This window comes from Rhinopithecus roxellana, chromosome 3 (genome assembly GCF_007565055.1).
Source record: "Rhinopithecus roxellana isolate Shanxi Qingling chromosome 3, ASM756505v1, whole genome shotgun sequence".
Lineage (NCBI taxonomy): Eukaryota > Metazoa > Chordata > Mammalia > Primates > Cercopithecidae > Rhinopithecus > Rhinopithecus roxellana.
The window spans coordinates 42,632,335-42,659,767 of NC_044551.1; the positions used below are offsets into that span (position 1 = coordinate 42,632,335).

Below are 27,433 nucleotides of genomic sequence, written 5' to 3' on the forward strand. Positions count from 1 at the left end.
TTTCTTCCTAGGCTGCTACCTCCCCATTTACATGCAGAGGACCAGGGTCTAGGTGACAGTGATGCTATCGGGAGGTTGGAGGTATCACTGGTTAAATGCCATGTCAATGATAAAATGCCATTTTAATTAAGTTTCTAGTTGCTCAAGGCATTTCATTATCATCTTCCTCTTTTATGTTAATTTACAAATTGTTTTCATCTTCTTTTTTAAATTTGGTAACACAAGAAAATTCGAATTCTGCTTATGTGACCAAACAGTTATTTGTGTGCATGCATACAGCCATACATGATCAGCTTTTACCTGCCTACTTTCTGTGCTGTAGAGCAGAAAGGGAGGAAGAAGACAGTGTGATGTCCAGGGCCCCAAATTGTGATCCTTGGATCACCTGTTTCACCATCCTCTGGGAAAGTTGTGGCAAATGCAGATTCCTGGCCCCCAACTACAATCCTATTAGCTCAGAATCTCAGAATGGGTGTCAGGAATGTGCATTTTCTCCAAAGTTTCCCCAAATCATTTCTGTGCTCTGTAAGGTTGGGGACCCACTGCCATAAAATAAAATAATATCAAGAAACTCATGCCTAAGCTGACACGACTAACCCTTTCACAATTCTATAAAAAAAGATTTCTAAGTCTAGCACCACTCTGTCCTTCAGGTTGACCCTCTATTCTTTTGAATTGGGGATGCTGGGTGAACATTTGCATTTATAGACATTGTGGAAAATGAAACAAGAAACCCAGTTTGAATGTTTGTGAGCAACGCTGTGAGCAGAACAGACTTCTTTTTGCAATATATATCACAAGAACCGTGAGGACCTCCCAGACAAACGAAACAAAATAAAACAGCAGCAGCAAAAACCCCCCAACAGACCAGGAGGGTTGTCTGTGATATTTAGAAATATCTAAATGGATTTTTATAAAAAGAAAACTAGGCAGTAGTTTTAGAGATCGAATTGAAGAAATGAAGAAAAATCCCCATACAAAGAGTTGTGGCTTTGGGACACAAGCCTTAGGTTGTAAAATCAGTATGGTGTGGTTGAAAAAAAAGCGAGAGTTCCCTAGAATTCCATTTTTGCTTTGTCATGGGTGTTGCTGTTATGATTTTGAAAACAGTTTTCTTTTCCTGAATATACAAACACATTTAAAAACTCCCATCTTCCCCTCACAGCACTGGAAAAAATAAAATAAAATAAACCAAGCCAGCAGAGAGCATGTTCCCTCGGGCCCTGTCCTACCTTGCCCAGTGACCCCAGCCACCTTGAGCCCAGGTTTTGCAGCCAGTGCACTAAGGAATAAGGAGGTACAGGCTCTGTCATGGCCCATCTCACCCTGATATTCTCTAATGAGAAACCTCAGATGCTGATACAGACCTTGTCAGAGACATGGGAAGAGCACCCGATCTCCAGATGTCAAGAGCTTCCTGGCCCGAAAGTGGTGATTTGACTCAGTGCAAACCCATGTGCTGTGACCAGGTGCCTCCTTCTGCCCTCCTATCTGGCGGAACAAGCTCACTTAAACTGTGTCGAATAATGGTGAAAGACAGATGCCGACTCTAAGTACGATCCTGTTTCCCAGTTTCTACTTAATCACAACCTGCCTAGACAGTACGGCTTGCTCCTTAGTCTCAAAGGGCATATATTAATCAGGCCTCTCTGAGAAGATTCCTTGGAGAATTAGAACAAAATGCACCCATTAAAAATACCCTCTCGTAATCTTCTCCTTCCTTCTTTCTTACCTGATCCCCAACTGAGAAAAGACAGACGGCCTATTCTAGTGGCAAAACACACACATAGACTCTGGTTCAGAATACCGGGTTTCACTCCAGTGGGTTATGTGATCTTGGACAACTTAGTTTACCTCTGAAAGTCTTAGTTTTCCTATTTATAGAATGATGACAAACATAATAGCACTATTTCCCAGAGTCGATGTGAATACTAAATGAGAGCATGCACCAGAATTGCCAGCTACAATGCTTGGCTCATAAGAAGCACTTCGTAGCTATTAGCAGTTGCTACTATCAAAAGAGGCTCTCTATGAGAATCGAAACCTACTGTTGCACTTTTCCAAACAGAAGTTATTGGTCACTATGTGACCTGAATAGACTTATTTTTATACAAATCAACAGGCTGGGTAGGAGGCATTCAACAATGTCAAAAGAACGCTGTCCTGGATATTCAGTGGTTCGTTGCCTCTGCTCTGAAAGCAGATTAGAGCCCAGGTGCAGAAAGTGTGCTTTCAACAAGGCAAGTATAGAAACATCTTTTTCATCCACCAACAAGGGGCAGGGGGAGGGATTCATACAAAGTTTATATCTTTGTAACCTTGTTTCTCAAAATGTGGTCCATGGGCAATCTGTGTTGGAAAAATCTGGAGGAACTTGCTAAAATGCGGATTCTTAGACCCCAACGCCGACTTTGTGATTCAGACTCTCCAGGAGTGGTGATTCTTTCGCACCTGAACACTCTATACAATCAGGCCAATGGGCAAACAGGAATTATAACATCTGTATCACAGTACACACGAAAGTAAGTTCAAGGGAGCATTTGTAAAAGTATCAGCAGTGGATCCAAAACAGTATAAATAATATAATTCTATTTTCATTTACAAATATATTTATGTACATTTGTATAGCTAGGCTTAGAACAAAGACCGGAAGCGTATATATCATCAAATTTATCGATGGTTATCTTTAGGTGGTGACATTAAGTGTGATTTATCTCATTTTATACTTTCATATACTTTTAAATGTCCTATAATAATTATCCATTATCCTTTTAAAAAGAAAAAATATGCTTTTAAAAATAAAAGCAATGCAGTCAGATGTGCGGTACTGAAGACTTCCTAATATCTTACAGAATTTTAGAAAAAAAAGGAAACAGAGGACCCATATAAGCCAAAGTGTCTCTCTTTAGAGGTGATGAAACAGGTCTAGAGAAGGGAAGTGGCCTGTCTGAGGTTACCCAGACTCCTAGTGGCGGGGCTATGACAGACCCCAGGTCTCCAGGCTTTGGGGCTAGAAGCTTTGAAGTGTTCCGGTGCTAGCCAGGGACCTACCTCTATTCCTTCCTGCCCTGTAAGGGTGACAAAAAGACCACAAGAAGTGCAATGATTCCGAGGGTGGAGAAGGATGTAATAGTCTTTGCAGAGAGGACTTTGCAGCTCTCATTATTCTTGCTCTGGGAGTTAGTAGGTCATTTGCAAAAGGCATGGGAAGAGCAGCTGATGAAAAGGTCTAATAGTTTGGAAAACTGCTTAACCTTATTGCTCTATTTCTGGATTTCTCCCCATGGCCAAACGCTGTTGAGATCCTGATTTCCCCCGGAGGTTTCCCATTTAGGAATGCAGTGAAACCTCTGGAATCCAGAGGAATTGGGGAGAAGGCCAGCTGGAATTAGGGAACAGTTTGAATACACTTTAGGAACATTCAGGTCTGCTGTTTTCAATGACATAGGATCACAGATTTGGAAAGAGCCTAGCCCAGCCTCCTGCTTAGTGCAGGCCTTGTGCTTTATCCCGAACAGAGTTTCATCTGGGCTTCTCTTGACTGCTTCCAAAAACGGGAGGTTCACGATTCTGACAGATTATTTATTTCACTCTTTGGAAAGTCTTCTTATACCTGAGCTGGAATCTGCCTTTCTGTAAGGTTCTGCTTGCCTTCTTGTATTCATGCAGAACCGAGAAATCTGTATTTTTCCCCGAGATCATACCCAAAAGAAATTATCATGCACCAAATAGTACTTCACAGCATTCTCTTCTGTAGGCTGACAACCTTCAGAATATTCAACCATTGTTTATATGGCAAATGTCATCAACTCTAATTAGAAATATAAATGATTATCTCTAGCCTCTAAATTAACAACTGTATAAATTTACATTCAGAGTGGAGCAGAGCTTAGATACCACCTGTACTGGCCTCAAATTACAGATGAGCAAACGGAAGTCTGCTGAGGAAAACCGCCTCACCCAACTTCAGAGAGAGAGAGAGTGGGGGTGGGCGGGAGGTTGGAGGGGGGCTCTTTTCACCTCACCCTGCCTCCTATTATTCATAAAACACCAGAATTTCCCAAGTTCTTGAAAGTGCTTAGGAAGTTTGTTCTCTTAGGCATTTAGAAAAATCCCTCCTTCAAATTATATTTGCACTGTCAGTGAAGTACGGATTAGCACAGACTGAATTTAGTAGAGGTTATACTGTCAATGAAAAGTAGCATTCAAAGCATACTAACCTTCCTTGCTCTCTGTTGTCAGAAAATCATCTCCTTTGCTCTAGAATGCTAGCTCAAGATGGACAACACCTATATGGCTACCCAGGCCTATCAAATTTCCATAAAATCTGGCCACCCACTCAATTTAGGAGACCTTTCCAACGCTGGAGCTGAGGAAGAGTTGCAGGATGTAGGGCAGCCTGTGTTTCTGCTTTACTCTGCTGTGTTCGTTTTAGAGTTTCATATCCTCTTTCCATTTTGGTCTGATTCTCTGATGAGAAGACAAAACAAAGACTCGGAGAAGCAAGCTAGGCACTACAGTGATTGGTTTTTTTGTCCCAGTCCCCAGAAACACTGAAGTCACGTGCTTGGAAGGAAATATTCCTCCCTGCCTCAACCCACAGCAATCTCCCTCTTCTCTCAACAAAGTATTGCATTTCCAGTTCTTACACTTGTTCTGGCACAGATTCTAAGCTATCTCGTGCTGCTTCCTGTTTTGCCTGGGTGCTAGGCTCCATGGATCCTGGAATCACAGAGATCTGGGTTCTCGTCCTGACTCTGCAACTAGTTGGTGGTATGGCTTTGGAAAGTTACTGAAGCTTTCTGAGCCTCAGCTCCCTCATTTATTAGATGAGGACAATTATGCTACCTACATCATACAGTTGTGAAGAGGACATAATGCCTAACAGGTGTCTAATATAGTCACTAACATTTAGTAAGATTCCATAAAAGCTATCTGCTTAGTATCATTAATATCATGCTCCAAAAGGCAGAAACTGAAACCTATACTTTTCTCATGCTACACACAGTAGGTTCTCCATAAATACTTTCTGACTGATTCTGGTTTAGGCTCCATTTGGCAGTAGGTTCACCATGAGAAATATTCCAAGAATCATGTAAAGATAGTTCCTATTCTCAAGCTCCTTTTTCTCCAGATACCTTATCCCATTAATTACTGCAGTGAGGAGGCTCACCCTGTCCTGCCACTGTTCACACCTGTCAGCTTGCATCTTAGAAAAAAGTTCTCATTTGACAGACTCTGAGAACTTGCTGTCCAGGCAAAGAAAACTTTCCGATGATGAATACACCACAAATTTTAGGTAGCCAACTTGTCAGCAAACAGAGAGACGAAGTGACACCAACAAAAGCCAACCCCTCAAAAGAAACAAAGCAACACACCAAAGAGGTAGAAAGTAAAGGATTAAGATATGCCTAGAATACTCTTGCTTATCAGGACCCTTAAAACTAATCAAAGTTCTTGTGCTTACAATATTCCTAAAGGAATGTGAATATGGTTAAACTCTCCTTTTAGCTGGGAATCTGAATTAACATTAATACCTGAATTTTTAACAGAAATTACATTAGACATTCCTTTAGGCAAAGGAGTGTATATACAACACCGACTGGTTATAAAGAGCTAAGGAACCTCCCAGCTTCCCTAAATGCAGAAGATATCTTGGTGGACTCTTGCTGAGTTAAATGAGGAATTATTTCTTTTGTCCCTATTGCAGATTATTTGCTTTTGCTCTAAATTTTGTGTTAAGGACAAAAGAAAAATATATTGGCTGAAATGAATGTGTTATGTTATAGCCCCAGTTGAGGGTGAAGAAAGAACTCAATGCTAATGTGGTGGAGAGAATGCAGCAGTTCCTGGAATAGCAGTTGGGTTCCCTGGCTTGAGTCCCACTCTGACATCCTTGGCTGCTTACCTTTGGGCAAGCCCTTTGCCTCACAGAGTTTCAGTCTCTTCAGATGTTAAATACTTTCTATGGGCTCTTCCATGTCTGAGATTTTATGAGGCTACCGGGAGCATGAAGATTAGCCAAAGAAGCTGCCCAAATCTCTTAGTGTGGGGACCAGAGCAGTAGAAAGAGAATGTGATAATAGGTATGCAAACCCTTGGAAAAAAGTGAAAGCACCGAATGACACACATTCCCCAATTTGCCACGGCATGTTCCAAAATCACAGGTGCCTAACATTCTCCTGAGAGCTCAGTGCTCACCCAAACGTCCCATCATTGAGCTGACAGGAAGCAGAGAAGGCCAATGCTTTTCTGGTTGGGGACCTTGGCTGGGATAGAAAGGAAGAGGGGAGTGGAGTCAGCTTCATGAGCCAGTGAAATGGTAATGAACCCTGCAGGCTGATCTGCCCCAGCCTGGCGTTGCCAAGGAGGACGATCCACTTCATCAAACCTGGGCCAAGCTCTGGCTCAGACACACAGGCAAAAATAGAAAGGGGCTGGGAGAAGAAATGTATTTACTTTTGTGATTTCCCCTAACGTGCCTCTTGACAGTATTCTAATCTCTTCACAAGCAGGAGCCATGGGCCACAGGCCTCACCTCCATTGACAATTCATGTACAGACCTAAAGCCTTCTTAACATTTCAGGGTCACTATCTGGGCAGCTAGAAAGCAAGTTGAGGAGGCAGCATGATGGAATGGAAAGAGTGCTGATGAGGGTCTGTTACTGCCTAGGTGAACTGTGAAAATCCCTCTCCAAGGCTCGGCACAATCAAGCGCTTGCATTAGAAAGAATGTATATATCTGCTGAGATTTTTAGTTTCTATCAGTGACTCTCAATCAGGGGCTAATTCACACCTCAGGGGCTCTTTTGCAATATCTGGAAACATTTTTACCTGTTATAAGCAGGTGATGCTATTGGCATCTAATGAATAGAGGCCAGAGGTGCTGAACATCCAATGATGCAGCCCTCACAACAAAGAGTTATCTGGTCCAAAATGTTAACAGTGCCAAGACTCAGAACCTTGGTTTATACTGAACCGAGGAGAGTCAGTGGGAGAAGAAAACAGGGACCAAAGGAAAGAAGGAAAAGGGGTTAAAATTCTATTTCTAGGTCAGGTGGAATCCAACAGTTATGTGTTCTCCAGTTTTTCTCCCCATGACCAATGCCTTTTTAATTTTCCCTCGGAATTACGGGGCCATGTTCGAGTAGCTTCCTCATAAGAACATCTTCTTTATCCCTAAAATGCCAAGCCCTGATGCAGTACAAAGAGCTATAACACATGACCAAGACTTAAACAGTTATGAAACAAGTAGAACTGGAAGGTGGGTGGTGGGGGCGCGTGGAGAGAAAAAAAACATATGCCCATAACTCCGCTTCTGTGAGTCAGTGTTTCCGAGGTAACAACACAGAACAATAACCGTAGGGAGAGTTGAGCTATACTAAGAGCAGGCAGAACTGATTTGGGGCATGAGTGTCAGGAGAGATGCAGCTTTGCAGCAGCAGATTCAAAGGCAAATGAAAGGGTTAAGCAATCTGTGCGTGTCATTCTTGTATCATTCTACATTAAGTCATGGGCAGTTATTACAAGTAGTTACCTGTGGCTTCCAGTCGGGGAGGCAATGGTACTCCAGACAAGGGGTTTTGGAGAAGCAGGTGCAATGAAGGCATGGTCAAACAATTTATTTACTGTAAACTTTAGACTTTGCTCAGGAAAACAACTGAAGCTGCTCCTCAAATCCCTGCCTAAAATACCCCGTGTGAGCAAATAAGAGGAGCGGGGAAGAGTCCATGTTCACAGCTGAAAGGTCCGAGATACTCAAAATCCTCAAGTCCGAGGGTGTGGGAAGGAAAATCTCCTTCAGATACAAATTACCAGCAGCAATATATTACCCCTAATACTTGAATAGTGAGGTAGATACATGGAAAAGTCATGAAAACATAGCAGACTCAGGTCCTCTAGGACTAAAGCCCTTTAGACATAAACTTACAAATTCCATGCAAAGAGGAACTGAACTGTACAATTAACAAATAATCACCAAATAAGTTTTCTCTCTTTTTACAGCTTAAAAAAATAAAAAAGGCAGAAGGATGCCCCTCCTCCTGCATATCTCTATACAATTTTATTCTAAGTTTATTACCCTCAAGTTAAATAGTCTGTTTAGTGTTCTGTTTGGGGGGGTGGTCTTAAAAAGTAGAAAAACTGCTTCACAGCAGTGAGTCATTTGTACTACAACTCCTCCCTTGTGAATCAATGTTATCGCTAGGCACAGTACCTTGATGGCCCACAAAGTCTTCCCTGCCTGGGAGGTCTTCACACAGCAGTTTGTTTTCTTTCTCCTGTTCCAGGTGATATCCACTCTGCTCCCCTGTGTTGCCATTGCTGTTGCTGGAGTAGCCATTCCCACAGGCCTTCAAAGAAGACCTGCGCAGACACAGAAGCTCCTGGAAGGCAATCCTGAAATCCGGGCTCCGGCAGTAGATAAGGGGATTGAAAGCAGAATTGACATAGCCCACCCAATTTAGGAGGATGTAAACTTCCTTAGGGATGAGGTTATCCTGGATCACATGCACAATGTTAACGATGAAGAAGGGCAGCCAGCAGAGGGTGAAAGTGCCCATGATGATGCCTAACGTCTTGAGGGCTTTGTGCTCCTTCAAGCAGAACTTGGAAGATCTGCGGAGTCCATGCCCTGTCCGCCCATCCTGCTCCACCTGGCTAAGGTTCTGGGCATGGAAGCGGCCCTCAGATTTGTCAATCTTCTGGAGCTGCCTTTTGGCTTCCTGAAAGACCCTGGAGTAGACGAAGACCATGATCACCAGGGGAACGTAGAAGGACACGATGGAGGAGGCAATGGCATAGGCTTGGTTCGTGAAGAAGTCACAGCAGGTCTCCTTGGCATAGCAGTTGATAGCTTTCTGGTGGGTGGCCCGGTACCAGTGCATCTGAATGGGCAAGAAGGAGGTAAGGCCTGACACGATCCACACCATCAGAATGATCACCCGGGCCTTATTCTTGGTCAGCAGGCTCTGGTACTTGAAGGGTGAAGTAATGGCAAAGTAGCGATCCACTGCGATCACGCACAGGGTCTCAATGCTGGCCGTGACGCACAGCACATCAATGGAAGTCCAAAACTCGCACCAGAAGTTGCCAAAAGTCCACATTTTCATGAGAATATGGGCGGCCCCAAAGGGCACCACTGCCAAGCCCATGACCAAGTCAGCACAGGCCAGTGAAGTGATGAAGTAGTTGGTGACCGTCTGCAGACGCTCGAACTTGGCAATGGCTGTGATGACCAGCACATTGCCAAACACGATGGCCAGGACGATGAGAGACATGACGATGCCCATGCCCACCACCCACGCCTCGTCCCGTTCCTGCGTGACGTCGTGGTCCGGCGCATGGCTTCCGTTGGGTGCCAGCAGGAAGGCGCTGCCGTTCCCGGGTTGCCCCATGGCGCACAGTCTGGCAGGTGAGCGCACTGTCTGCAGGCGCCTCAGCGGGCGGACCCCCGGAGGGGCTCTGCGGGCCGCGAGCGGACGCCTGGAAGCCTCATTCAGCGGCCGTGGGGTGGGTGTTGTGGGGACACGTCTTGCACACTTAGCTTGTCGGGTGCCAGGGGCTCGCGGTGCCCGCCAGTTCCAGTCCGTGCTCTGGAGAAGCCGCCTCGGAGTGCGCTCTGCCCGTTATGTGCACAGGACTTTAGGGGAACTGCCCTCGCCGTGACGTAAGGGAACTTTCGGCCAATGGCACGCCGGCAGGCCCGAAGGGGCGAGGCACCCATCCCCTTTCCTCCCCTCCTCTCGCCCTCCCTCTCCTGGGGCTGGCCCGGGCGGGGCCCAGCTGCTCCCTGGCGGGCGGGTCACCACTCCTTCCCGGCTACCCTGGCTGGCCCCAGAGGGCTAAAGCTGGAGCTGGCGTGCTTACCAGCCAACCCGGGAGCTTTTGGCTCTTCTGTGGCCGCTACCTGCCTGCCCTGGGCGCCTGCGCGGCCTGAGGTCTCAGGGCAGAGGGCAGCACACCGGCACTGCCCCACATTCGGAGAGAAATGAGAGTGCCCACCGAAGCACGCACATACAGGCACAAATACACCCCAGCAGACATGCTCAGACTTATACGGAACCACAGCCATAGACACTGAGACACACCCTCCCAGCTCACCGACATGCACACTCGCGCGCGGACTCACACAGAAGCCGTCAGGCACAAAGTCACCCCTGTCCAACACAGAAACGCGGCCACAAACAAACACAGAAGCACCCAGAAGCACAAAGGCATGGTGACACACACAGAAAGTAAACACATACGCTGGCCTGGAGGCATCCAGAGCGACACAGACACGGATGTCTCCATCTGGGTACTCACAAACTTCCCTCACCCAAGCACTGCTAATGCCCCCCTCCCAGCATACACCCGGTAACCCAGTATATTCCCTTTCAAACATTTGGCAAGAGCGCAGGAGGTGACTTCAACAGCTGCCGATTTCCTCAGCACACTCGCTGTCAAGTACTTTGGGTGCCCTCCTTGGGAATTTGCAGGCATGAAGACAGTTTTACCCTTTGGATTTCACCTGGAGCAGGGGTATGCATGTATGTATTTCGGGACGGAGAGAGAAAGTTGTGTACTTTTGTTTTAATTTTGTTGTTGTTGTTGTGTTTTTAACTCTTGAGAGTGTGGCATCACTCCCTCATTATCTGTTGAACTGGAGATGCACTGAGAATTCAAACAATTTCTTCAGTAATCCCAATGCAACTAAAAAAAATCCTTTCATCTGCTGGATAGTTTGTTAATCTTTCGGGTTGCACCATATGAAATTGCCACCATCTGGCGTCTGTGACTTACCAAAATGGCAAATTCGTATGGTTCAGAGTATTAAGAGTGTCTTAACATTAAGAACATTTGGAGCTATAGAAAGCAAAAGATCCTGGCCAATATGGTGTAACTGTCTCTACTAAAAATACAAAAATTAGCCAGGCATGCACTTGTAGTCTCAGCTACTCGGGAGGCTGGGACAGGAGAATCACTTGAACCTGGGAGATGGAGGTTGCAGTGAGCCGAGATCGTGCCACTGCACTCCAGCCTGGGTGACAGAGCAAGACTCCATCTCAAAAAAAAAAAAAAAAAAAAAAAAAAGAAATATATATATATATATTTCTCCCTTATGGAATAAAAAAAGTAAGACCAAACCTCAAAAGTAAGATCTTTGTTCATGAAATACTATCCTTTGCATCTGGCATGTGACTTTACTGCTAAAGTGAAATTAATTTTCAGGGTTTGATTTCCCATATATTAGTGGTGTCTTTGAAAAACTGAAACTATTTCATGAAGTGTAACTAAACATACTTTGTAGATTACATAATAACATAACAATGGCTAACATTTATGGACCATTCTGCTATGTGCTTTTCATGCATTATTCTATTTAAACCTTCCCACAGTCCCATGGGGGTGGGGGCTATTTTTAGCTTAATTAACAAATGAGGTTCGAAGAGGAAAATGACTTGCCCAGGGGCAATGGCTGGGCTGTGCCAGAATCTGGATTTGACCCAGGTCTGCCTGAGTCCAAGACCCATCTTTTAATCTTTTCAATGTATTGCGTAATTACATGCAGACAGGAGTGATGGATAGGGTGGAAGCACTACAACTGGAATTGGAATACCCACGTTCCAGATTCACCAAACTTGGAGCTTTCTAGTTCATTTTTTTTTCTAAGAGCAATCAAAAGTACCTAATTTCCATTATCTCTAAAGGGGCATAAAGTCACTTCCATTGGGGTGAGCAAGAATTGAATAATATAGTAAGAAATATGAAAATGCTTTTGCTCATATAAGTGTCACACAAATATAGTTTGTAAGTGAAGTTTATGTAAATTACTTAGTGGTTTAGAATATATTGTTAGTCTTCTCTACTAGAACAATAAAATACTTTAGGGCAAAAGTAAGTTGGATGTTTACTCTGGAAGCCAAACTCAGAAACAGAATTTAACCTACATGTCCCCTTTAACATCCTTCACAACAGAAACTGACTTTTTGCAAGACAGATGCCTTAGAAAACAAGTATTTCCCATAAAATCCACAAATATTAATTAAGGATCTATTATATTCACATAGTTTTCAAAATATACTCACCTCATATTTGTGTTTTCCAAAATTGGCTCTGGCATGATGCATTTTAGGAAGAGGCAGTATTTGTTATGCAACAGCGTTTCTTTAAATACACATCTACTCAAATTGTGGAACTAAACCATTTAAAATCTCCTTCCTGTTTGTGAAACTATGGCATAAATAAGCATATTGTTTAACCTTCCTATAATAAGAAAAGAACAAAGAAAACCCCTTTAAGACAAATATTAACTGATCATGTATTTAGATATACACATAAGACACTTAAAAGTTTAACTGAATATTTTGGGAAACTCCTTTTTTAAAACCCACAAATGCTAAATCAAGAAAAACTGGCCAGCCATATGAAGAAAGCTGAAACTGCACCCCTTCCTTAAACTTTATACAGGAATTAACTCAAGATGAATTAAATACTTAAACGTAAGACCTAAAACCATAAAAACCCTAGAAGAAAACCTAGGCAATACTATTCAGGACATAGGCATGGGCAAACACTTCATGGGTAAAAACACCAAAGGCAATGGTAACAAAAGCCAAAATTGACAAATGGGATCTAATTAAACTAAAGAGCTTCTGCACAGCAAAAGAAACTGTCATCAGAGTGAATAGGCAACCTACAGAATGGGAGAAAATGTTTGCAATCTACCCATCTGACAAAGGGCTAATATCCAGAATCTACAAAGAACTTAAACAAATTTACAAGAAAAAACAAACAACCCCATCAAAAAGTGGGCAAAGGATATGAACAGATACTTCTCAAAAAAAGACATTTATGCAGCCAACAAACATATGAAAAAAAGCTCATCAACACTGGTTATTAGTGAAATGCAAATCAAAACCACAATGAAATACCATCTCACACCAGATACAATGGCCATCATTAAAACATCAGGAAACAGGGAGGGCGCAGTGGCTCATGCCTGTAATCCCAGCACTTTAGGAGGCTGAGGTGGGTGGATCACTTAAGGTCAGGAGTTCGAGAGCAGCCTGACCAACATGGTGAAAGTTCGTCTCTAATAAAAATACAAAAATTAGCCAGAAGTTGTGGCACCCCTGTAGTCTCAGCTACTCTGGGGCTGAGACAGGAGAATCGCTTGAACCTGGGAGGTGGAGGTTGCAGTGAGCTGAGATTGTGCCACCGCACTCCAGCCTGGACAACAGAGTGAGAATCCGTCTCAAAAAAAAAAAAAAAAAAAAAAGAAGTCGGAAATAATAGATGCTGGAGAGGATGTGGAGAAATAGGAACACTTTTACACTGTTGGTGGGAATGTAAATTAGTTCAACCATTGTGGAAGACAATGTGGCAATTCCTCAAGGATCTAGAACAAGAAATAACATTTGACCCAGCAATCCCATTACTGGGTATATGCCTAAAGGATTATAAATCATTCTACTATAAAGACACATGGACACGAATGTTTATTGCAGCACTGTTCACAATAGCAAAGACTAGGAACCAACCCAAATGCCCATTAATAATAGACTTGACAAAGAAAATGTGGCACATATACACCATGGAATACTATGCAGCCATAAAAAAGGGTGAGTTCAGGCCCTTTGCAGGGACATGGATGAAGCTGGAAACCATCATTCTCAGCAAACTAACACAGGAACAGAAAACCAAGCACCTCATGTTCTCATTCATAAGTGGGAGTTGAACAATGAGAGCACTTGGACATAGGGAGAGGAACATCACACACCAGGGCCTGTCTGGGGGTGGGATCTAGGGAAGGGATAGCATTAGGAGAAATACCTAATGTAGATGACGGGTTGATGAGTGCAGCAAACCACTATGGCACGTGTATACCTATGTAACAGACCTACATGTTCTGCACCTGTATCCCAGAACTTAAAGTATAATAATAATCAAAAAAGAAGGAGAATCTGCTTATATCAATTAGGAAGTTCTGGGCCTTTGCCCTCCAGCCTTGATGAATGGATGTGCACTCTCTCCCTGCTGTTTCACCAAGCTGGTAGAAATGTCAAGATGTAGTCTGCTAACTAAGAGTCTTTTCTCCTGACCTCCTTTTGTGATTATAGGTTTAGAGAAAGTTAGACTGGGAAAGAGCTTAATACATTATTTAGTTTATTTCCCCCAAGTTTGCCAATGAGGTTACTGAAGTGAAAAAACAAGAAGTGTCCAGGCCAAAGTGTTAAGGAAAAGTAGGAGTCCAGGTCTGCTCATGGCCTCACAAGTTTTCCCTGCCTAATGCCGTTATTTTATTTTCCAGCAGAGGAGTTCGAGTAACCCTGCTTACTGTTCATGTGACCTTATAGAGTTAATGCTTCATTTGAACTGGAAAGTTCTTAGTAGACTAAATCCACCTTTATCTGATGTAAGAAAAAGCAGGCTCTTTTATGGTGATTGATAGCATCTAATTACATGTTTTGTCAATCCCTTAAGACACTGATTTGTCGTTTCCTGCCTGTCAAACAGGAATAAAACCTCACATTTGGATTTACCTAATGAATGCTTGAATAGGAGTAAGGTTCCTTGGTGCCAGAGCATGCCCTCACACCAATAGCCATATGGGTTAGGAAAATCTTACACTGGGTCTTGACTTAGACAAGAGTTCTTTCTTGTGTATGATCCTGGAGCACAGAAACATCTGTAGATTTCTTTTCAAACAATAGTTTAAAATGCTTGCCTTGGCCGGGCGCGGTGGCTCAAGCCTGTAATCCCAGCACTTTGGGAGGCCGAGACGGGCGGATCACGAGGTCAGGAGATCGAGACCATCCTGGCTAACATGGTGAAACCCCGTCTCTACTAAAAAAATACAAAAAAACTAGCCGGGCGAGGTGGCGGGCGCCTGTAGTCCCAGCTACTCGGGAGGCTGAGGCAGGAGAATGGCGTGAACCCGGGAGGCGGAGCTTGCAGTGAGCTGAGATCCGGCCACTGCACTCCAGCCTGGGCGACAGAGCGAGACTCCATCTCAAAAAAAAAAAAAAAAAAAAAATGCTTACCTTAAAAATGTCTCTGTACAGCATTATCCCATTAAATTTACATTAAATGAGATTAAATGCACGTCAAGTGCTTAGCATGCTGCCGTAGAAGAAACACCTTACTGTTAGTATCTTATTTTTGAATCAAAAAATATATATAGAATGCGTATTGATCCTATCTAATCGTATGTATGAAAGGATCCTTTGAACATGGATAGTCGCTAATTTACTTTTAATTTGGATTGCTGTGAAAAACAATTGAAAAGAGAGACAAAACTTGGTTCTTTAGAAAGAAGAATGATTCTGAAAATTACTATTATCATTGAGTAATATAGCTAGATGGGATGTCAGCGTCTTTTGAATGAAGCATCTCACAATCTAGTCAGCTCCTTACACAATGCACCCACCAAAACTCAGAGCTATCTCTAGTAAGGGCAAGCTCACCAGCCCCTTTTGCAGGTGTGTATTTCTCTAGCTATCCCATTATTGAACTGAAATCCATCTTCTCACTTCTACCCATGGATCTTAAGTCTGCCCCCTTGAGGCCACTAAAAACAAGTCTCTTCTCTGTCCTAGCTTTTGGGAGAATCCCTTCAAGTTCTCCTTAGCAAACAAAACCTCTTCAGGTTAAACATTCCTTGTTCCCTTGGTTCTAGAGTCCCTTTTACCATCACGGCAGGCCTCTTTTATTCCTGCTTAGGTTTGTCAACGTCTAAACTTAACATCAATACCTGGAAAGATGCTAGAACAAGTCAAACAATCAATTTGCAATCACCTTGGCAACCGTAACTTAGAGCAGAGCAACAAGCAAAGCTTTCCAAACAGCTGATTATACCAGATGAATTTAATTTCCTGCTACGCTACAGTTTTATGAGACATGCTAATAAATTCTTCACATCTTAGAAGCACTGAACAAAAGGAGATGGGATTAAATTTAAGCAGAGGAGACTTCAGTTGGCCATTCAAAAGACCCCTTGGCCTGAAGAGAATCAGCATTCAAAGGGGTTAAGCTCTAGCAGCTTTTCTCAAATTGAGATTTTGCAAGAGAATTAAGCCCTACAGAAAATTATTTTTCCCAAAGCTGGGACATATCTCTTACCCTCCTAGGGACATAAGAGAGAAATTAAGTCATTACATACAATGCAATAGATGCCTTAGAGTACAGTGCTTAACTGAATCTTCTTTTTTTTTTTTTTTTTTTTTTGAGATGGAGTCTTGCTCTGTCTCCCAGGCTGGAGTGCAGTGGTGCAATCTTGGCTCACTGCAAGCTCCTCATCCTGGGTTCACACCATTCTCCTGCCTCAGCCTCCCGAGTAGCTGGGACTACAGGCACCCACCACCATGCCTGGCTAATTTTTTTTTGTATTTTTAGTAGAGACAGGGTTTCACTGTTAGCCAGGATAGTCTTGATCTTCTGACCTCATGATCCACCCACCTCGGCCTCCCAAAGTGCTGGGATTACAGGCGTGAGCCGCTGCTCCCGCCCTAACTGAATCTTCTTTTGCTGAATCTGAGAGGAATTGCTTGAGTCTCCTTCAGGTATAGGAATGAACACTGTGTGATGGTGAACGTATATATATATATACACACACACACACACACACACACACACATTCAGATATACATATATGTACATACACACACACACACATATATATATGATGGCAGCAGTTTGGTTCAGTGAAGAGTGCATGGATGGGGGATTAGGAGACCTAGGTGCTAGTCCTAAAGCAGCTATCATGTTCTATGTAACCTTAAGCAAGTTGCCTTCTTTCTTTGAGCCTCAGTCTTCATTTATGAAATGGGAAGTTGGGCTTGGTAACATCTAAGGGCCTTTCTACTCTAAACTGAACAAGCCTGTAGTGGGAAGAAAGTGCTTTGAGGGCCATTGAGGAGATAAATTTTTGATTTTGAAGAAGTACCATGGAGTTGACAAGCAAAAATTGCCAATATCCTACACAACAACTTGATTGTGGTTTTTTATCCTCCATATTTCAGCTATTCACATTTTATCTTTGTGATTTCTGCTATTCTGAAGAGCAGGTGTTCTACAATTTTCTAAATTATTGACTCACTTTTAAAACTTCTATGATTTTTAAAATTATTGACTCATTTTTAAAACTCAATACATTTATTTTTAAAGAAAATTTTATATGACTGCCATTACCACACATGGAAAATGGGTGTCATTTGCCATAAATAGAAAGTAACCATGAAGACAAAACAATGTTAGTAAATGCTAGCTAGATTTTGTTGCTTGCCAAAGTTCTGAGCCTCAGGCCTGCTCTCTTTTTATTGAAAAGGAAGATTCGCAAGTGCTAGAATACCAATGGTACTCTAGCATCAAATGGGACTTTCTCCATTTATTTTAAAAGGTTGAAAGAAAATTGAAAAGGGAATAACTCCTAAGTAGTACACTGTTATTTAAAGTACTGTTACTAAATTATTTAAAGTAGTTTCTGATTACACCTGCAGGTGTCTCAGTCCCGGACTTATGCTAGTGGGATACACTTCAGTGATAGAAAGAGCATGGGCTTTGGAGCCAGAGGAAGGAATGTGGGTTTCAATCATGACACTGTCCTTGACCAGCTGTGTGCTTCAGGCAATATGCTTTAGGCTTCTGGGCCTCTGAGGGCTCATGTATAAAATAAGGGTAAAATGCCTTGGATAGCTGTGGAAGAAATAGATGGAATATATAAAAAACTAGATTTGAAAAGGAAGAGAGAGAACCAAGAGACATGACAAAAAACGAATCAGCATAACTCGGATTGGCTGCAGGGTGAGGGGGATGAGTCAAGAGAGTGGAGGAGGTCATTACCAAGCAGGGTACAAGGAGAGCAGTGGACTAAGTGTGGCTATAGGACAGGAAAGGGTAGTGAATTCAGATATGACCATACTGAATTTGAGGTTTTGGTGGGACATCAAAATGGAAGCTAAAAATATCATAATGATTAGGAGATGAGAAATTGAAGTGATGTGTCTGTGGGTGGTCACAATTATGGTGGAAGCATTCCCTGAATAGCAGTACTCTCAGACGATGTTTTGGAACATTAAATGAAATAATTCATTGAAGGAACTTAGCATGTTGTTTCAAAAATAATTATTTATCATTATTATCATCATCATCTTGGATTTCCTGGGACTACCCGATTTCTGGAAATTACACTAGTTTCTCTAAGGGCAGTGCTTCGAATGAATAAATAAATTGATCTAAGAGGGAAAAAATCCTTTTATACATTAACCTACGAACAGTGGTAATATTTGGGGTGGATTTGGAGGGATGTCCAAATGTTGGATTCTCTAGCAGCTGCCTCTGAAATGAAAATTTGTGTGCAAGCGATTTAGGAAGGAAAACTCCCAAAAGAAAACAGTCAGGGAGTGGGAGAAACAGCTCAGAGAGGGGAAGAAGCAAAGGCAAAGACCCACTGTAGCCTGATCCCGGGAGCAGCTCCGGAGCCTACTGCTTGATTTCCCCCTTTCTCCAAGTCTTAGTTATAAAATCCTAAACAAGTTACTTAATCTTTCTGTGTCTCACTTTCCTTATCTGTAAATCGGTGCTGTTGATATTATCTCACAACCTCCTGAGGTTGTTGTGAAGATCAAATGAGTTCAGGTCTGTAAAGTGGTTAGAACTGACGCGGCCCATAGGTAGTGCTCAATTAATTATTGATATGAAACCTAGGGAGTTCTGTTGACTATGGCACTCAGGAAACCTTCCACAGGGAAGAGATAGTGCCTACAACTTCTTGGATTTAAGAACCCTCTAAGTGCAAACTGCCCAGTGCTAGAGCTTAAGAAAGGGAATTACACAGTATTTTTTAGGCCCTGGAGGAAAGAAGTGGAATGGTTGTGGAGATCAAGTAGCATCTGCCACAGAAGAGGAGGTCAAGGAGCAGGGCTGAAGGGGAAACAATGGGAGGAGATAAAACAGATGTGGCTGAAGGACAGAGGAAGGAAAGGAAACAGGGTGGTCTCTCTCCAAAGCAGTGCCTTCTCCTGGGAGGCACAGAGGGAGAAATCTCACTGGGTCAAGGAGAGAAGGTCAAGGTACCCCAGATTAGTCAAATCGCTATGAAGTGGTGGATCATGCCCTGGGCCTGGAGAAAAGAGAGTCCTGTCCTGGTCTTCTCACCTGTTGTATGACTGCCTCTCTGGAACTCAATTTCGTCATCTGTAAAGTGATAAAGTCAAATCAAGTGATCTTTAAGATCAGTGCCTGGCACATCATAGTTAATTGGTAGTGGTTAAGAGGTCTGAAAAACAATAAGCATGTTTTTTGTTTATCATGCGTGTATTATATACCAGAAGCTGGGCGTGGCCCCTTATGTACATATTCCCTTCTTATATTCTTATTTCTGTACAACTTTACAAAATAGGCACAGTTATTCCTATTTTTCAGATGAGAAAACTGAAGTTTAAAGACATTAAGCAGCCTGCCTCAGGTTAAATAGTAGGTAATAGGAAAAGAAGCAATACCACTCTGTCTAAACAAAAGTCTCACTCTGTACCACTAACACAGGATTCAGATGCAACAGTCCAGGCTCAATCAAGCCTGCATGCTCAGGCTGCTGAAAATGAAATTCCCTAGTTGTCAGGGTCTCACAGCTGAGTTTTACCAGACTACTGGAGCAAAGAGGCAGCAGTTTCCTATCACTTATGGGAAAAATGCCAAATGATCAAGATTTAGGGCCAACTATCCTGGTTACAATTTCTAAAAAGAGAGGGAGGATGTTAGGGCTTGGAAATCATTGGCCATGAGCCTTTGGGCTTTGCTTGTGCCCCTTCCTCCATTCACAGCACTCCTTTCCTTCTTTCCTCATCTCCTGCACAAATTCCCACTCCCAATACACAAACACACACACACACACACACGCACACACACACACAATAACCTAAATTTCCTAAAGTACCGTGTAAGGGGTTACAACATATAAAAAAATGAACAAGGAGGCAAGGTCCTTGCCTGTAAGAAACTCACAGGCTAGTAGTGGAGATTAGCACATCAACTTGACTTCCATGTAACATAGTAAATTATATGATTTAGGTAGGAACTTGAGTTTCTTAGTTCCTTAAATATCAGGTGTGTGTGTAAAGATATTGTTTCCATTTTAGTTGTAATAAAGATTAAGGAAAATTAATTGTTTAGAAAGAGGAAATGGCTAGAAACTTGAATTTATGGGCAACAGAGGAGGAATTCAGTACCCTATCTCCCCATATAAACACTGGGGAGGAGGCATGGGGAATCCTTCCAAGAAGAGCAGGTGAACACTGGATAACAAGGAATCTTCAGCCAAGAGATGAATGGGGTTGCAAAAAAATACAAAAAAAAAAAGTAAATTGGCACAGTTGTTTGGACAGCAATTTGGCAAAACTTATTAAAGTGTGAAATGTATATATCTTTTTACCTAAAAATTTCATTGCTGGAAATTAGTTCCTTAAATGTCAGGTGTGTATGTGAAGATATTGTTTCAATTTTGTCTGTAATAACAAAAGATGAAGGAAAATTAATTGTTCAGGAAGAGGAAATGGCTAATAAATTACTAGAAACTCATATATTGTGATGTGCAGTTATTAAAAAGAATTGAATAGATCTAAATGCACTAACTCAGGAAGTTGTCCTTGCTTTACAATTACAATTAAAAAGTAAATTGCATGTAAGATTATAGAAAATGATTCAATTTTTGCTATGTTGGAAAAATATATGTATGAGAGTTTTGGAACACCACTAAGCCACTATTTCCAGGTCCTCCTGTAAGCTCAAGGGGGCATGGTTAGCAGTTCCATGTGGTACTACTTTTCAAAGATTTACAGTAACATGGCAAGGATAAAAAGGGTACTTATGATATGACAGGATGTGTGATAAAGGCTACAAAAGAGGTATAAAAAGGGGATCTTCACTCAACAGAGAGCTAGTCTTGTTAGTGCTGTCAGGGAAGATGAACAGACATCATAAAAAGTTTCCTTCTGCTGGTGGCTGTTGAGCAGAACTTGAAGGATGCCTGTGATTTTGGTAGTAGGGCATGGAAGGAGGGAATGCCAGGGAGAAGGAGCAGCATGAACTGAGGCACGGAAGTGGGAACCTTTAGACTATGCTTGAGAAACAGCAAGTATTCCAGGGGACCTAGGGCACCAGGTATATGAGGAGGAGAACAGCAAAATAACAGTAATAGTGAGTTGGGCCAGATATTTTTAAAGCCCCTGAATACTGAGGGGAGGAGTTGAGGCTCAAGACAAATCACGAAGGGGGGCGCGGGGAAGAGGCCTTGAAAAGCTTTAATCTGGAAAACAGCCAACAATTAAATAAATGAGGCAATTTCACAGAGATGTTCTCAGCAGCCCTGTGCCAAGCAAGTGGATGAGAAGAAGCAAATCTGGTGAGGGGAGGTATATGGTGCTGTACCCACGGATCTGTGTTGTGTGTCAGGCCTTTGTTTCCTCATTTGTAAAGCAAATTTATACTCCTCTCCTGCCAGCTCCCAGACTGGTGGTGAGAATCAAATGAACAAATATGTGTAAGACTTCGGGTCTAACTGCAGGAGAAGAGCTGCGTTCCTATAGGGATTTGTGATTGTCAGTGCTAGAAAATATAGGACAGACCTCAGACAAGTGGAGCATTCAGGGGACACAGGGAAAGGTGTGTGACAAGCTGTGTGAGCACATGCAGTGGGTGTCTGGGCAATGAAGGATGAAAAGAAGTGAATGGATCAACATGCAAAATCCACAAACAACAAGAAACTTTTCTGTTTTTAAATATAAGTATACTGGCAAATTTAATATCTTACAAAAACTTAAAGTTGGAAACAGACACTGGTAGACCTTACTAGTGTTCCATCAAAATTTATAGTGCACATACCTCTGACTCAGCAATTCTAGTGCTAGGAATTTCTCTTTCATGAGCATGCACACAGATACATAAGCAATATACGTAAAGGATGTACATTGCAGTATTGTTTGACATAACAACAACAACAAAAACCAAAAACTGGAACTAACCCAAATGTATGTCAAAGGAGCATGCCTAAATAAATTAATGTATTGACATCCTATATAGATTATTCTGCAAAAATGGATGTTTATAGCAGTTTTATTCATACTTGCCAAAACTTGGAAGTAAGCAAGATGCCCTTCAGTAGATAAATGGATTAATAAACTGTGGTACAGCCAGACAATGGAATTCTACTCAGCACTAAAAGGAAATGTGCTACCAAGACGTGAAAAGACATGGAGGAACCTTAGTGCATATCACAAACTGAATGAAACCAATCTGAAAAGGTGGCAAACTGTACGATTTCAGCTACTGTCATGCCCTGCATAATGATGTTTCAGTCAACTGGACCTCATATACAATGGAGGTCGCATAAGATTATAATGGAGCTAAAAAATCCCTATCATCAGCTGGGTGCGGTGGCTCACACCTGTAATCCCAGCACTTTGGGAGGCCAAGGCAGGCGGATTACAAGGTCAGGAGATCAAGACCATCCTGGCTAACATGGTGAAACCCCGTCTCTACTAAAAAAAATCAAAAAAAAATTAGCCAGGTGTAGTGGCGGGCGCCTGTAGTTCCAGCTACTCAGGAGGCTGAGGCAGGAGAATGGCGTGAACCAGGGAGGCGGAGCTTGCAGTGAGCTAAGATTGTACCACTGCACTCCAGCCTGGGTGACAAAGCGAGACTCCTTCTCAAAAAAAAAAAAAAAAAAAAAAAAAAAAAAAATCCCTGTCACCTAGTGACATTGTAGACATCATACTGTTATAGCACAATGCGTTATTCACCCATTTGTGGTGATGCTGGTGTAAACAAACCAACTGTGCTGCCAGTCTATAAAAGTATAGCACGTAAAATTGTGTACCGTGCATAATACTTGTGTACCGTGCATAATACTTGATAATGATAATAAAAACTCATGTTTACCACACTGTATTTTAATCATTATTTTATAGTGTACTCCTTATAAAGAAAAGGTTTATTGCAGAACAATATGTCGTGTTACATCGGCAGCAGCCTCACACATGTCTTATTTTACATATATCTTAATTGCTTAATTTTCTCTTGTTCTCGATTTAATCTCATGTTGTTTTATTCATCACGGCCCCTAAGGGTACAAAACCCACTGCTAGTGTTGTCAGTAAGAGGCCACGTTGAAGGATTGACCTGGAAACAAAATTAAAAGTGACTAAGGGCCATAGAGGTGAAAAATCAGTCTCGGTTTTCATTTGCCAGTCAGGCATGTCCCATTCCACCATTGCTGCAATCTTTTTTTTTTTTTTTTTTTTTTTTTTTGAGACGGAGTCTTGCTCTGTCGCCCGGGCTGGAGTGCAGTGGCCGGATCTCAGCTCACTGCAAGCTCCGCCTCCCGGGTTCACGCCATTCTCCTGCCTCAGCCTCCCGAGTAGCTGGGACTACAGGCGCCCGCCAGGTCGCCCGGCTAGTTTTTTTTTGTATTTTTAGTAGAGACAGGGTTTCACCATGTTAGCCAGGATGGTCTTGATCTCCTGACCTCGTGATCCGCCCGTCTCAGCCTCCCAAAGTGCTGGGATTACAGGCTTGAGCCACCGCGCCCGGCCCATTGCTGCAATCTTATTTGAGATACGGAAATAAAAGGCTGCCTCCAACCATGGTGTTCAATTCACGGCTAGCTACGGATGGCTTAAATGAGGGTGTCCAATCTTTTGGCTTCCCATATTGGAAGAAGAATTGTTTTGGGCCACACTGGAAGAAGAATTGTCTTGGACCACACATCAAATACACTAACAAACACTAACGGTAGCTGATGAACTAAAAAAAAAAAATCGCAAAAAATCTCATAATGTTTTGAGAAAGTTTACAAGTTTGTGTTGGGCCACATTCAAAGCCTTCCTGGGTTGCATGTGGCCTGCAGGCAGCAGGTTGGACAAGCTGGCTTAAACAATTCAAGAATTCTTACGTGTTACATAATGTGAAAGTGAGTGGTGAATCTGTGAGTGCTGAAGTGAAGGCAGCTGAATAATTTTTGGAAACTCTAGATAAGATGATTGTAGAGCAAAATTACTTGCCAGAGCAAATATGGATGAAATTTCTCTATTCTGGAAACATGCATGAAAGGACCTTCATCCAAAAGGATGCCAAGTCGATGCCAAGTCAATGCCAAGCTTCAAGGCTTTTCCTCAAAAGGAACAGCCCTATTTGGGGGCTATGTTTCAAGTTACAAATTGAAATCCTCTGTGATCTGGCACGGTGAAAACCCCAGGGCCTTCAGGTGTATCAGTAAGCACACACTGCAGTGTACTACAGGAATAAGAAGAAGTCATGAATGATCCAGCTCCTCTTCCAAGATGTCCTTCTTAAATTTTGCCAGTGAAACGGAGAAGTACTGTTTGGGGAATAATATACCTTTCAAGGTTTTGCTTATTTTTGGTAATGCTCCTGCACATCCTTCTTTTTTTGGTTATCTTCATTCAATGTCACACTGGTGTCTCTCTCTCCAGGCACCACCTCTGTGTTCCACCTAATGGATCAAAGAGTTATAGCAGCTTTTAAGGCCTGCTTACTACCTGAGGAGGACCTTTGCCTAGGTTATTGCTGCAAATAAGGAAGATTTTTTAAAGACACTGATGCAATTCTAGAAGGATTATAACGTCTATGACAGCATCAACAACCTTGGTTAAGTTGGGGGTGAAGTCACCGAAAAGTGTGTAAGTGGTATCTGGAAAGAGACATTTAAGACATTCATCCATGACTTCAAAACATTGCTAAGGATGAAGATGCTGCAAAAAAAATTCACAAGGCTTTAGCTGAAATGGCAAACAACTTTAACCTGGATGTGGAGGAGGATGATATTGAGGAGGTCCTAGATGTGGTCACTGAGGAATTGACTAATGAGGAGTTACTGGAACCAGAACAGAAATACATAGCAAGAGGAAAGGAAACTACAGGAGAAAAGAAAAGAAAAGCCCCCAAGGATATTCACAGTGATGGGTTTAGGCAGAAGCTTTTGCAGATCTCAATAAACTCCTTAAAACGTTTGAAAACGTTGACTCCAACATAAAATGATTTTCATTAGTAGAGAGGAATGTTCATGGTGCATTATCTATTTATAAGCAAATCTACGATGAATAAAAGAAACAAACCAAGCAAACCACCATGAACACATTTCTGGAAAAAGTGACATCTCAAGAAGAGCCTCCTTCAGGAGGTATCCCCGAAGAAGGCATTGTTATCCAAGGAGATGACACTTGCATGGGTGTTACTGCCCCTAAAGACCTTCCAGTAGCATAAAGTGTGGAGCTGGAAGGTGCTGATTTTTATGATCCTGACCCTACGTAGGTCGGATCTAGTTTTTAACTAAAAATGTAAAAAGTGAAAAAGAAAAAAACATTAAAATAGGTAAAAGCTTATAGAATAAGAATATAAGGAGAGAAAAAAATTGTCTTCCTCTATATTTGTGTTTCAAGCTGTATTACTACAAAAGAATTAAAAAGTTAAAAGAAATTAAGTTTTCAAAGTAAAAAAGTTATGATAATCTAAGTTTATTGTTGAAGACAGAAAAATTATTTTGTTTATAAATTCAGTATAGCCTAAGCAAACAGTGTTTATACTGTCTATAGTAGTGTACGGTAATGTCCTGGGTCTTTACATTCACTAACTCAACCAGAGCAACTTCCACTCTTGCAAGTGCCATTGATGCGAAGTGCCCTATAAAGATGTACCATTTGTTATATTTTATACCATATTTTTACTGTATCTTTTCTGTGTTTAGCTACACAGATTCTTACCACTGTGTTGCGCTTGCCTACAGCATTCAGGAGAGTAACAAGCTGCACAGGTTTATAGCCTGGGAGCAATAGGCTATAGCATACAGTCTAGGTGTTCAGTAGGCTATGTCATATAGGTTTAAGTACACTCTATGATGTTTGCACATTGATGAAATCGACTAATGGTGCATTTCCCAGAATGTATCCCAGTCACTAATTGGTACATGACTATATATGATATTCTGGAAGGGGCAAAACTATGGATACAGTGAAAAGATCAGTGGGTGCCTGGGCCTGGGGAGAGGTAGGGATGAGTACCTGGAGCACAGAAGAGCAGTGAAACTATTTTTAGGGCAGTGAAACTATTCTGTAGGATACCATATGTTAGATATAAGATATGTCACTATACATTTGTGAAAACCCTTGGTATGTACGTCAAGAATGAACCTTAATATAAACTGTGGAGTTTGGGTGATTATGATTTGACTGTATAGGTTCATTGATTGTAGCAAATAAAACTCTTTGGTGTGGGATGTTGCTAGTAGGGAAGGCTGTGTGTGTGTGTGTGTGTGTGTGTGTGAAGGCAGTGAGTGTAAGGAAAATCTCTGTACTTTCTACTCAGTTTTACTGTGAACCTATGCTTTAAAAAATAAAGTCTAATATTATTATTATTTGAGACAGGGTCTCTGTCACCAGGCTGGAGTGACAGTGGTGAGATATTGACTCACTGCAACCTTTGCCTCCCGGCTCAAGCGATCCTTCCACCTCAGCCTCCTGAGTAGCTGGGAGCACCGCATCCAGCTAATTTTGTATTTTTTGTAGACAGGGTTTCACCATATTGCTCAGGCTGGAAGTCTATTATTTTTTTTTAGAAAGGTGGCCCTGAGCCAGCTGATCTGAGGCAATGTCTAATTACATCAAGAAGTAAAAAAGTGAATTGTACGAGTGTGAGTAGCATGTCTCCATTTGTATAATCAAACCGTTGTATGTGGCATCTACCCAACATAAATGCTCACCATAGGAATACGTGTATATAAATTCAATAAATTAGCCTAACGTACAATGAGATTTTATGCTGTAGTTCAAAGAATGAACTAGATATATGATCTTCCAGATATGAAGTAAAAAAGTAAAGATATGAAGTAAAAATCATTGAAACAAAACTATGTAAAATATCGCCTTTTAGTATAAATAACATATGTGTCTATATTCACAAACGTATTTTGGAAAGTAGAAGCAATTAACAATGCATATATAACATAGGGGACTAGGGACTGGGGCATGGGACCTGTGGAGCAGCCCCGAGAGTATAATTTTATTTTCATTTTGGTACTCACCTGTTTTGCTTGAGGTTTTACTATGACTACTATTAAAAATTGCAATTTAGTAAAAACAAAACCGAAAAGCAAAACTAATGCTCCACAGATTTCTAGAATATAGTGTCATGGCCACAGGAGTCCTTTCCTTCACCTCCTCTTTTTTCGGGTGGAGAAATTGAGAAGCAAAAGTTAGCAAACTCAATAATAAATCTGTGACTATAGCGACCAAGAGTGGGGGTGGGGGGGTGCGGGGATGTACCACAGACAACAGCAAAGAAGTAAAAGTAGAAATTGTTAGAATTTTTAGTAACTTGGAGGTGGAAAGAGGAAGGATGTGAGAAGAAACCAGGAAATGAAAATAAAGATGGCAAAAACTTGAAC

At 42.0% G+C, this 27,433-nt stretch overlaps 1 protein-coding gene across 1 annotated transcript; it reads right to left on the reverse strand.

The window, feature by feature from the left end:
- Positions 1–7,596: 7,596 nt before the first annotated feature.
- ADRB2 (adrenoceptor beta 2) lies at positions 7,597–9,628 on the reverse strand. Its single transcript, XM_010386841.1, has one exon. The coding sequence runs from the start codon at positions 9,393–9,395 to the stop codon at positions 8,148–8,150; it is 1,248 nt and encodes a 415-aa protein (XP_010385143.1). The 5' UTR covers positions 9,396–9,628; the 3' UTR covers positions 7,597–8,147.
- Positions 9,629–27,433: the final 17,805 nt, after the last annotated feature.